This window comes from Callithrix jacchus, chromosome 9 (genome assembly GCF_049354715.1).
Source record: "Callithrix jacchus isolate 240 chromosome 9, calJac240_pri, whole genome shotgun sequence".
NCBI classification, from domain to species: Eukaryota; Metazoa; Chordata; class Mammalia; order Primates; family Cebidae; genus Callithrix; species Callithrix jacchus.
In genome coordinates this window covers 49,855,886-49,868,689 of record NC_133510.1, presented here as the reverse complement: position 1 = coordinate 49,868,689, position 12,804 = coordinate 49,855,886, and the positions used below count along the sequence as shown (strand labels likewise).

Below are 12,804 nucleotides of genomic sequence, written 5' to 3'. Positions count from 1 at the left end.
TAAGTAATACATAGCTGATGATTTAAACAGGTTTTCAGAACTACAGTGCTATCTAAAGTACAAAAGAGTTCATACATATACTGTAATGAAAAGAAAGAATGCAGAATTTTACAAAGACATTATTTCAGTAGCAAATATGCTTAAGTTCTCTCTGCAGGACAACAGGTGCTTACGTTCTCTCTGCAGGACAACAGGTCCCCAGATAACCTTGGCTGAGCCACTTTTTTCTGTTCTTGCTTGTAATTGTTGGTCAGAAACATTCTGCATTCTCAGCAATGAAGGAAATATCAAGAACAATCTGAGCTATGACTTCATTCTTCCTGTAGTAGATGCTCTGCAACCCTTGAGCTCATCAATCCCAGCTGTTTCTAGGGGATATAAGCCTGGGGCAGAGGGTTTTCAGGGTTTCTCAGCTGCAGTGTAACTGGAGGACCACACAAAAAGGAAACTCAATTTATTTTGGGACGCTTTCCTGAATCCTGGAGAATCAGCTCACATGGGGCCTGGCCTTCCATTTATTCTTACTGCCTGCCTAATATGTATACCATAAATTTCCATATGTTTAATTAATCATACTTTCTATGAGTTGATACAGTTCCAGAAAACAGTAAGGTTGATGTAATCCATAACAACGTCAGGGATGAGTTCATCCTGTAATGAACCACTGTAATCACCAGGAGTTAGTATGGTTTTACTAAAAATATGAACAGTTAAAATTCTGATAGGTTTATTACATTTAAAAAGATAGCTTTTAGTAAGAGATTTTAAAGCAGAAGCATTGAATACTTGTAATAGTATAGTTACGTAGATTAATTACTACTTCAAAATGAGCAAATTATAGATAGATTTATGTCAACTTGAATAGTGGTCTCATGTCACATGCCATAGGGATTTTTGCTTCATCCTATTAAAGATACTTTCTGGTGACACTTGTGTCCTGGGATGCCATTTGACCTACTATCTACCTAGCACACTCATATTCTTAAAATTCTCACACTTTCCACCTTTCACACCTCCAGTCTTGAGCCAATCACACTTGTTCTCTGTTTCACATATTTCCTTCAAGTGAATTCACAACTTTTTCTGTTTCTCAGTCTCCAATCCAGCCACATGTTCTTTCTTCATGACCAGCAAATAATATAATCAACTTCACCTGCAAACTTACCTCTATCCCTACCTTCTCTAATTTTCCTACATATTTAGGAAGATCAGCATCCCTCTCCTATACAATAAAATACCACCACTCCTGCTCTCGAATTCATTCTTTCCATTTCTGAGATTCTAATTCATCTATTATTGCTCTTTTTTCTCTTTCTCTCTCTTTTTTAGTAGTTCAGTGCTTTTATATAATATTCCTCCAGTTATAATGCCTTTCTTCCCTTCGTTCATCTGGTAAATATATAATTAATTTTCAAGACTCAGGTATTTTACGGCTTCTATTGTGAAGCCTCCCTTGCCTCTTTGCTCCCCAGGTAAGCCTTAGCCATTCACTCTTTATCTCCCCACTCTACTCTGTGCCTAACTTGATTACAGCCTCTATTACACTGCACTTTATTTATGGGTTTAAATGTCTATAGGTTCCTCTCTCCTTATTCTGTGAACAAGTCAGAGACAGGAGCCATATGCTATTTACCCTTGTGTCTCTGGTGCCTACTAAGTACCTGACAAATAGTAGGCACCCAATACAAGTTTATAGAATTAATGACAGAGTAAGTATCAAAACATCTTGAACAAATTAGAGCTGAAAGGAATGAGAAATTTAATAAGATTAAATATAGTGTTTTAGCCATCTGGACTGCTACAACAAAATACCCTAAGCTGAGTGGCTTATAAACAGCAGAAAATTAATTCTCACAGTTTCAAAGACTGGAAAGTCCAAGATCAAGGCACTAGCAAATTGGGCTGGGTGAGGCCTGTGAACTCAAAATTGTATCCAAGACAGTTCTCAATCAATTTTAAAAGTTTATTTTGCCAAGATTAAGGTCATGCCCATAACACAGCCTCAGGATGTTCTGACAATATGTATGCAAGGTGGTCAGGGTACAGCTTGATTTATACATTTTAGGGAGACATAATGCATCAATCAATGCGCGTAAGATTTACATTGGTTCACTCTGGAAAGGCAGGACAGCTTGAAGTGGGGGGTTTCAGGTCATAGGTAGATTTTTAAATGTGCTGATTGGCAATTTGTTGGATGAGTTATTATCAATAGAAAATAATATTCAGGTTACAATAGGGGCTTGTGGGGACCAAGATTCTATCATGCAGATAAAGCCTCCAGGTAGCAGGCTTCAGAAAGAATAGATGTAAATATTTCTTGTCAGACTTAAAGTCTGTGCTGATATTAGTTTTGGCTAGTTTTTCCTGAATTCCAAAAGGGAAGAGGGTACAATGAGGTGTGTCTGACCCACGCTGCTTTCCATTATGGCCTAAACTTGTTTTTCAGTTAATTTTGGAATCCCTTTGGCTGAGAGGAAAGGTCCATTCAGATGGTTGAGATCCTTAGAATTTTATTTTTACTTTACATTCTTCCTCTTCCAGCCAAGATTTGCCAGAGGCAACAACAATGTCTACCAAATTTTTATTTTGTCCTATACCATTGTCAGGGTGCCATGGCTACCTGACTGAGATCTACTGTGTCCTTCAGTGGGACCTCTTATGGCCAAGGGATATAGAGTCAAAAGACTTATAGTGAATTAGATGTTCTAGGCCAGATAGGAATGGACATGGACAAGTATTCATTACCCCTTAATTTTTTTCAGTAAAAAGCCAGCAAACAAAAAGCCAAGGCCAGGTTACAAAACAGGCTTATCTTTAACGTCTATGCATTGAGCTACTATAATCTTGCTTTTAGTTACAGACTTATAGCAATTAGATATATAATACATAAGAATTGCTCTGAAAAAAAATTAATATATACTGGCTGGGCACAGTGGCTCACGCTTATATTCCCAGGATTTTGGAAGGCCTGGATGACTTGAGCCCATCCTGGGCTATGGATGACTTGAGCCCAGGAGTTTGAGACCAACCTGGGCAACATGGTAAAACCCTGACTCTGAAAAAATACAATAAGGCATTGTGGTACACCCCTATAGTGCCATCCACCTGGGAGGCTGAGGTATTAGGATCACCTGAGCCCAGAAGGTCAAGGCTACAGTAAGCCATGATGATACCACTACACTCCAGGCTGGGTAACAGAGTGAGACCTGGAGTGAGTCTCAAAAAAGAAATAAATAAATGAAAATAAAATTTAAAAATGCATATATATATATATCTGCACAACTTATAACTGGGAGTTTTATACCCAGAAGGCATTGTCACAAGGTATCTTTACCCTCTCAGTAATTATTTTCTTTTAATTCTACAAAATCATAAAATTCTTTATGATTTGGGTGGATGAAAAGGTGCCACATAATAGTTTAGAAGGCAAAATCCTTTGTTTCACCAGCTGTTTAAGCATCTGCGTATTCATTCTTTATTTGGATGATCTGAACTAACTCACTTCCTCAAACCTAGCCCTCACAATCTCACACACCCACCTCTTCCACAACAGTCCATAGACCTAGAGGAAGGGTACCTGTATAGTCTTAACAGCAGGGCATTTGTAGTGAAAAATAGATCAGGCCCATTGGGATCCCAAATGAGAGATTTGCATCTCTCGTCTTGAGAATACCATGATTCAAGTTTCCTTGGAAGTAAAACAAGGAGAGATAAATAACGTTAATATTTTGTCAATCAAAAGAGTATTTGTGTGTCAGAATGAAAAAAGGAAGCTATTCCATTAGGGATTCAACTAAAAATATGAAGAAAAAGTATAATCTGCTATTCTTTAGAGGATTATTATAGCCAAGAAATAATTCATAATTCAATCTGCATTCAAAAATAAAAGTTGGGGCTGAAATCTAGTAACAAGTGTTAAACTTTTCCTTTGAAATAATTTCTCTCTCTCTCTCTCACATCCTCCTTTTCTATTAAAGAAAAATTATAGTAAGACCAGTCTGTGTGTAAAAATAAGTGTTAGGCATATTATATTTGGCCTGATTGTTTACATAAAGTACAGCAAGAACTTGACTTATCATATAGGCTCTTTTTAAGTTGACTTTGCTGGAAATTTACCTGAAAATATGTTATTCTGGTCAAAGGCTTGGTAAAATGACCAGTGTCTCCAATTGTTCTGTTCTAAAACAAAAGACTCTTACTGAACTTATGCCAATAACTATATTGTCATAAAACCAGAATACTCACGGTTTCCAAATTTTGGAGAACTTGGAGAGAAAGATAAATTTCATCATAAAATCATACTTCACTCAATTGCTCTAAAGAATAAATAATTTAAAAGAAAAAGATTTCCTTGACTCTTTAACCAGAGCATCAGCCTTCCAAACAACATGTCCTTTGTTCACCTTGAATTGCCATTCATGGCAATTGGTTGGAAGAGTTATTATCAACAGAAAATAATATCTGGATTACAACAAAGCAGTTCTTGTCATATGAGAGCTGTTCATCAGGCACTGTAGAATCTTGCAGCTCCTCACAGAGTTGGAATTAGGGGAAAAGAACACTCTCTGCTCATAAGTATCTCCTCTTTGCATCCTCAGGTAGCAAGATCCTATGTAAACAATTTTTATTTTATTATAGAACTCTTTGGGGCACCATTATTTCCACTAGCAAAGGGGTAGCTTCAGTTAACATTCCATAACAAGGCAGTAAATTTCCTCAACTGGAAATTCTCTAGTCCAGTATTTTTCATTAGGAAGTGCTCAGAGTATTTTACCATAAGCCCTAATAAAGACTCCACAAAGGGATATCAAGTGGAGAATTGGTTCCTACTAGCCCTTCAGCTTCTACCCTACATTCTGTAGGCTCAGGCAATCTTACTAGTTTCCATTTAGTGTGTCCAATTAACATTCCTTAAAGGGCAGATTTACATGACTTCAGTTTCATAGTACTAGACAGGAGAAACATCCCCTAATCAGATACAATACCCATTTTCACAAGACATTCAGGTAAAGGAGTTAAAATTAGCTTACATAAGGGCTGTTTAGACATCTTAAATTTCATACTCCTATCAACCTGTATAATTTTACGTTCTGGTCCCAGGAACTTTTCTTTTCTACCCCTAGACTGTTTTACCTTTTCTGGTACAAAAAGATTTGGGGTCCCAGCAGAGGATGAGCCAAGGGACTCGGGCTCTTTACCTCAGCATTGCCCCAGGCAATGTCAGCTTCCTCATTATAACCTTTGCCTTTTGATGTTTCTTCAATTTCCCCAATGTGGATCAAATGGAGAAAACTGGTATGGGGCCAGTTAATGTGGGAGGACCTGTAGGGGTTCACTTTGGTCCACCCAATCTTTGATAGTGTTGTAAAAACCTTTGTTTCAACCCCATCAATTTTCATTTTATTTATTTCATTTCTTATAAACCATCCAAATATTTCCATCACCCTTCTGGGATGAGTACTCTGACTCCCTTTTGCCTTTCTCATTTTTCTTTGTTAATTACCCCAATGTTTTATTAAGCCTTTGTAAGACCCATGAGGACAGCAAATTTGATAAGGCTGTGATTATGTGGTAGTAATCACATCTGGAGTGCCCATGTAGAAGGGACCCCCCCTTAAGCTCCAAATTTACCATGTGATATGGTTTGGATGTGTCCCCACCAAAATCTCATCTTGAATTGTAGCTCCCATAATCCTCACATGTTGTGAGAGGGATCCAGTGGGAAGTAATTGGATTATGGGGGTTGATTTTCCCATGCTATTCTGTGATAGTAAACAAGTCTCACAAGATCTGATGGTTTTATAAAGGGCAGTTCCCTGGGACATCCTCTCTTGCCTGCTGACATGTAAGACATGCCTTTGCTCCTCCTTTGCCTTCCACCAAGATTGTGAGGCCTCCCCAAGCCATGTGGAGCTGTGTGTCAATTAAATCTCTTTTTCTTTATAAATTATTCAATCTCAGGTATTTCTTCATAGCAGTATGAAAGTGGAATAATGCAGGAAATTGGTACAGAGAATGTAGTGCTGCTGTAAAGACATCTAAAAATGTGGAAGTGACTTTGGAATTGAGTAACAGGCAGAGATCGGAACAGCGTCGAGGGTTCAGAAGAAAATAGGAAAATGTGGGAAAGTTTGGAACTTCCTAGAGACTTGGAGGGCTCAGAAGACAGGAAGATGTGGGAAAGTTTGAAACTTCCTAAAGAATTGTTGAATGGCTTTAACCAAAATGCTGATAGTAATATGGACAGTAAAGTCCAGGCTGAAGTGTTTTCAGATGGAGATGAGGAACTTTTTGGAAACTGGAGAAAAGGTGATTCTTGCTATACTTTAGCAAAACGACTGGTGGAATTTTGCCCTTGCCCTAGAGATCAGTGGAAATTTGAACTTGAGAAAAATAATTTAAGGTATCTGGTGGAAGAAATTTCAAAATAAAGCTTTCAAGAGGTGACTTGGGTACTCTTAAAAGAATTCAGTTTTATTAATTCACAAAGATATGGTTTGAAATTGGAACTTATGTTTAAAAGGGAAGCAGAACATAAAAATTAGGAAAATTTGGAGCCACGTGATGTGACAAAAAAGAAAAGCCCGTTTTCTGAGGAGAAATTCAAGGTGGCTGCAGAAACTTGCATAAGTAATGAGAAGCCAAATATTAATCACCCAGACAATAGGGAAAAATGTCTCCAGGGCATGTCAGAGGTCTTCACAGTAGCCCCTCCCATCACAGGCCCAGAAGCCTAGGATAAAATGGTTTTCTTATGCAGTGTTTGGACTTGGTCTTCTGGGTCCCAGCCACAGTTCCCAGAAAGATCCAACATCCACTAAGGCCATTGCTTCAGAGGGTGTAAGTCTCAAGATTTGGCAGCTAACACAATGGTGTTTGGCCTGCAGGTGCACAAAAGTAAAGAACTGAGGTTTGAGAACCTCTGCCTAGATTTCAGAGGATGTATGAAAACACCTGGATGTCCAGGCTGTGGTATGCTGCATGGGTAGGACCCTCATAAAGAACCTCTGCTAGGGCAGTGCAGAAGAGAAATGTGGGCTTGAACCTCCCACACAGAGTCACCACTGGGGAACTGCCTGGTGGACCTGTGAGAAGAGTACCACCATCCTCCAGATCCCAGAATGGTAGATCCATTGACAGCTTGAACCGTACACCTAAAACAGCCACAGACACTCAACACCAGCCAGTGAAAACAGCCAGGAGAAGGGCACTGTACCCTTCAAAGTCTCAAGAGTGGATCTTCCCAAGACCATGGGAATCCACTTCTTGCATCATTGTGACCTGGATGTGAGAATGTGAGGCACGCAGTCAAAGGAGATCATTTTGGAGCTTTAAGATTTGACTACCCCACTGTATTTCAAACTTGATTGGAGCCTCCATTTTTTTCATTTTGGCCAATTTCTCTCATTTGGAATGGGTGTATTTACTCCCATTGTATCTAAGAAGTAACTAGCTTACTTTTGATTTTACTGGCTCCTTGGCAGAGGGACTTGCTTTTTAAACTACCGGAGTAATACTGAGATTAAATTTACCAAATTAGTCTTACCAAAACTACTAAGATCATGTGAATTAAAAAGCATCTGAGGTAGCTTCTATCAGTCTTAAAAGCACTTTTCTTTTAGCCAAATTATTACAAATCTTTCATATAATTTGGTAATGAAATATCACTTCTACATGACACATATAACTATATAGCTATAACAGATATACAGACTAAAGCAGATCCAAAATACTTTCATTTGCATGTTTTCAAAAATTCTGTTACTTAGTTTCAACTATTAATTTTAAAAGTTAGGCCAGATGCCATGGCTCATGCCTGTAATCTGAGCACTTTGGGAGGCTGAGGCAGACAGATCACTTGAGTCTACATGTTTGAAACCAGCCTGGGCAATATGATGAAACACCATCTCTATTAAAAGTACGAAAACATGCTTGGCTTGGTGGTGCACACCTGTAGTCCCAGCTACAGGAGCATTTCTTGAGCCTGGGTGGTTGAGGGTACAGTGAACTGAGATCATGCCAATGCACTCCAGCCTGAGTGACAGAGTGAGACCCTGCCTCAAAAAAACAAAAATAAAAATAAAAAGTTAAAGGAGCAAAAAAAAGTTGAAGGAGAGAGTTACCATTCCAGGCCTTCTCAAAATAGAGAAAAACTGAAGCAGAAGGGCATAGGTTTTGAGATATCAATCTATATAATTTCAAAAAGAAACAGATTATAGAATTCAAAAATTTTAGAGTTCTTACATACAGTAAATCAATATTTTTGATAAAATCTTGTTCTAACCAATTCTAGCCTATCTTTTAGTGTTGCATGAGTGTATTTCTAATATCAAATTTTCATTTTTAGAAAAGCGATTTATTATTTTTTTAAATTACAGCTGATTTAATCACATAACATTTTTAATAAATTCCTGTTTTACTAACCTTATTACAACCTACACAGACCATTCACAACATGCATGGACTTTCTGGTTTGTTCTAATTATTTCTTTTTCTTGAACAATGAGTGATTTTATTTTAGGACAAAAACTCGCCATGCAAAATTCTTTCTCATATGATATTACTTTTCTTTTAAGCTTTCTTACCAAAATATCTCTTTATATCTATAACTTTCTTTACATCTCTTACTTCCTGGTCCCTTGTATCCCATTTTATATATAATCCTTAAATAACCCCTGAATTAGACAAAATTATTTACCTTTGAATTAAGAACACTTTAAACCTTAAGAATAATCTGCCCATGACTCTTGAAACTCCATAAACAAACAAACAGTGAGAAGTGCCTTTGTTCTGGGTGCTTTAAGGGGTTCAAGTCATTTGATGTCTTCTCTAGATTTTTTTTGGTACCACAGATAGTGGAAGGGGGAGAAGGATTAGGGTAGAGGGAAAGTAAATGAAAGAACAATTGTCTTTTTAAGACAGGAAACTACAACAGAAACCGAGGGCATAATTTGTTTGTTTGTTTTTTTCAGCTATGAGGAATTTTAGCAACTTCAGAGGCCTGGATCCTCATAATTTGGAATTCTCGTTTGAATTTGACCAATTTGGGTAGAGTTGGTCGAATCTGATGAGAGAAATACCAGAACAACAGAAAAACCCAACAATACCATTACTGAGCACTCTAATACCAAGGAGAAATTAAGACTAGCTGGCTATCAATTTTAATTTTTAGTTATTAAGGAAAATCTTCAAGACAAAAAAAAAAAGCCAATTCAGGTACTTATCTAGGAATGAGGCCCTGGCTCAAGACTGCTGTCTAATAGAAGCAGGAAAAAAAAAAAAAAGCTCAAACTTGCCTTCCCTGTTGGAAATTAGCTGAAACTCCAGAAAGGAGCTGAATATTCTCCACTGTTCAAACAAGCAGGAAAACTTGCCTTATTTGTTGGAAGCAAGTAAAACTCAAAAAGAGGTGCTGTAGAGAAAAATAAAATTCAGATCATGACCAAATTTGGGGACATCGGGGATTCTCTGGAGTGGGTGGGGGCTCCCAAACCTCAGCAAATTGTCCTATAAATTTGAGCCATGAGGATAGCTCAAGCTGGTACAAAGCAAAGGTCAGGGGCACCTCCACTCAGAATCCCTCCATGGTTGCCAATTTTGTGAACCCAAAAGTATCTGAGACAGGTCTCAATCAATTTAGAAAGTGTATTTTGCCAAGGTTAAGGTGCACCTACAGTACAGCTTCAGAGAGGTCCTAAAAACATGTGTCCAAGATGGGGTACAGCTTGCCCTTATACATCTTAAGGAGACATAATACATCAATCAATAAATATAAGATTTACATTGGTTCAATTGGGAAGGGCGAGATAACTCAAAGCAGAAGCTTGCAGGTCACAGATAGATTTTTAAATGTTCTGATTGGCAATTGTTTGGAAGAGTTATCAATAATAAAAAAATAATTTCTGGATTATAATAAGGGCTTGTAGAGACCAAGATTTTATCATGCAGATGAAGCCTCCAGGTAGCAGGCTTCATAGAGAACAGATGTGAATGTTTCTTATCAGACTTAAGGTCTGTGTTGTCGTTAATGCTGGTTGGTTATACCTGAATTCCAAAAGAGTGGCGATATAATCAGGCATGTCCAACACCCTCTTCCCATCACGGCCTGAACTTGTTTTTTAGGTTTACTTTGGAATCATCTTGACCAAGAGGAGGAGTCCATTTAGCAGGGTGGGGTTCAAATTTTATTTTTGGCTTACAGAACCCACATACTGATTCATAAACTGCCATCTTATCACTATGTCTTCACATGGCAGAAAAGAGAATAAATCTCTCTTTGTCCTCTTTTTAATGCCACTGAACTCATTCACGAAGGCTTCACCCCTGTGACCTAACCATCGCTCAGAGGCCCCACTTCCTACTATGCTCACCTCAGAAGTTAGGATTTCAACATGGGAATTTGGATGGAACACATTCAGATCACATAATACACCTAAGCCAAAATTTATCAATTATTTTGTGGAAACCTAAATAGAAATTTATGTGAAAAGGACCTAGGAATTTGAATAGCAATCTTAATATGAATCAAAACTGTGATTGGCTACAAGATAGTTTGGCTATATCTCTAGCTATGTTTATTTTATATTAAATACCATTTGTGGAAATTCTCTCTTCCCATTATAAAAATTCTCAGAGCATACTCTTGAGAGTAAACAATTTTCACACTGTTTTATAAATCAGGTAGTACAAATCGAATTTGGGAAAATAATTTATTTTATTTAACATTTTAAGAAAGGAAATTAGATGGATCATGATACTATTGCTTTTTCTCTAAAACACATGGGTTGCTTAACTTGTTTGGTTTTATTCACAGAGTGAAAGAAATCAGTGGCTGTTCTGACTCATGTCTAGTGCTAAATAATTTCTATATTTATAAAGTTAGTCCTACTAGCTTTTAGCAATAAGGCTCTTTAAATTTATTTCGACAACAAAGTTTAAAGCAGATTTGTTGAAAATAGTTCTTTCATGCTTCATAAATAATTTTGCTTAATAAGTATATTTCTAAGTTCAGAGAAACAGAGAAACCTAACTTGCTATTAAGCAATTCTCTCTCACTTTTACTTGACACACTTGTGCTTACAGTATGTTGTCATAACATCCACCTTAACATAACATCAATATCTAACCTTGCTGAACTCCAAAGTAATCAAAACTTAAAGACCTCTAGTTTGTAAATAACACGACTTTTCTCCCCAAGTGCCATTAATATTAATATCTAATATTCATTGAAAGCTTACAATATTCCAGTCATTGTCTCAAACATAAAAGAATCCTTTAAGGTGGGAATGTTGCTATTATCCTTTTCATAAGAGAAAACTGAAGCACAAAGAGTTTTTTATAATGAACATAACATTTCAGGCAAGTCTTTTTTTTTAAGATTTCTATCATAATTCTCCAATTTTGTATACATATTAAAATTTCCCCAACACATATATAAACAGAAAAACTTCTGATAGGGAGAAAATGAGTGACAGTATCTTAGTTTGGAAACTACTTGCAGGCACTAGTTATAGAATCAAGACAAATGTCCAGATCCCTTGGCTTAAAATAAATTCAGATTTTGTTTGAATATAAAATGATCTAGAAAAAAGAATTTTCTCTGAAATAGACAAAAACATCAGAAGAGCTGACAAAATGATGATTCTTCTTATAGAAAATTATTGTTATGTTGTCAAAGCTTGAAGAAAACATTTGTTTTGCCGGGTAATTGCATACAAATCTTTGCATCCAAATCAACAAAACATTTCTATGCAATGAGCCATTTTCCAAAAGTGACTCCCACATTTATCTGGGTTAGAAGTCTTGTAAGAGTGAGCATTGCCTTTGATCCAGAAAAATAAATCCTGCCACAGTATGTGTGCCTGAAAAATTTTAAGATTATGTCTCCCATTTATGTCCCTCAAAGCCATTTAGGACTAACTTACCTGAATCAATAGTCCTGTTATTTATTCCTCAGTTATAAACCAACTTCTTCAAAGCAAGAAATTATCAATAGATCAGGTGGTATGGCATTAATATTAGACCACTTCACTGCAGATAGGAACAATTTTACCAGGACTGTCTTATTTTAAAAACTAGTGTACATGCACATACATCCACATACAAAAATTCCATACCTTCATCTTGGAAAGACATCTTATTCCATGGGTTTCAATTCTTTTCTCAGTTTCTCCCATGTTGCTCTTCAGAGTGTTCCAAGCTATTTATGTTTTAAATCTTGATATATCTTACTTCTACCCTTTTAAGCAAACAAAAAAAAAACTGTCAAATTAACTACAGAATTGTAAAGCATCACTCTTTTGAAGTAAGTGCTGCAAATGAACAACATAATTGAAATCCACTCTATTACACAAATACCTGGAATGCTTTTAATACAGATTAGAAAATTGTGGTGTTAGAGAAGATTTAGTTGTTGGTTTTCTATTTCAAAAGGTACATCAAATAACTTTAGTTACTCCTTAGTGAAATTAAAGACATTAGAATTGTTTGTTATGATCTCCTTGCAAAATAATGGCCACTTGGTTAAAACAAGGCTTTTTACTTCTTTAGCCAAAATAAATAGTACCAGAGAACTTAGATGAAAATTGCTGCTTTTAATAACACACGTACTTTGATTTGTGTTTGTGCTAAAAATTTGCTTCAGTAAGCCTACCAAGGCTCAAAAATCTTTTTTAGCCAGGGTTTCTTTTCAAGTTCTTTGCATTCCAAGACTTCCCTAGAGTCTCAGGAAGGGAAACACTTTCTGGGGCACTGCTGATAAATGGAAACCTGGTGAGACATGGAATTTTAATCATGAAAATAGCC

General features: G+C 36.8%; 1 protein-coding gene across 7 annotated transcripts in view; it reads right to left on the bottom strand.

Moving 5' to 3' along the window:
• The window catches only part of SLCO1A2 (solute carrier organic anion transporter family member 1A2), a 103,079-nt gene that overhangs the window by 55,307 nt on the left and 34,968 nt on the right, over positions 1 to 12,804 (bottom strand). For 3 of the 7 annotated variants that reach the window (XR_013521766.1, XM_035256120.3, XM_035256126.3), the window contains exons 1-2: positions 12,358 to 12,494; positions 12,117 to 12,238 (exon numbers count right to left, since the gene is read on the bottom strand). Coding sequence is in view for 4 of the 7 variants with exons in the window: in XM_035256120.3 (XP_035112011.1) it covers positions 12,117 to 12,176 (60 nt within the window). In the remaining 3 variants the exon portion in view is untranslated. Of the gene's footprint in view, positions 1 to 4,245; positions 4,432 to 12,116; positions 12,498 to 12,804 lie in introns of those variants that run through there. The other 4 variants (XM_035256121.3, XM_078336093.1, XM_078336094.1 and 1 more) reach the window with 3 other exon arrangements.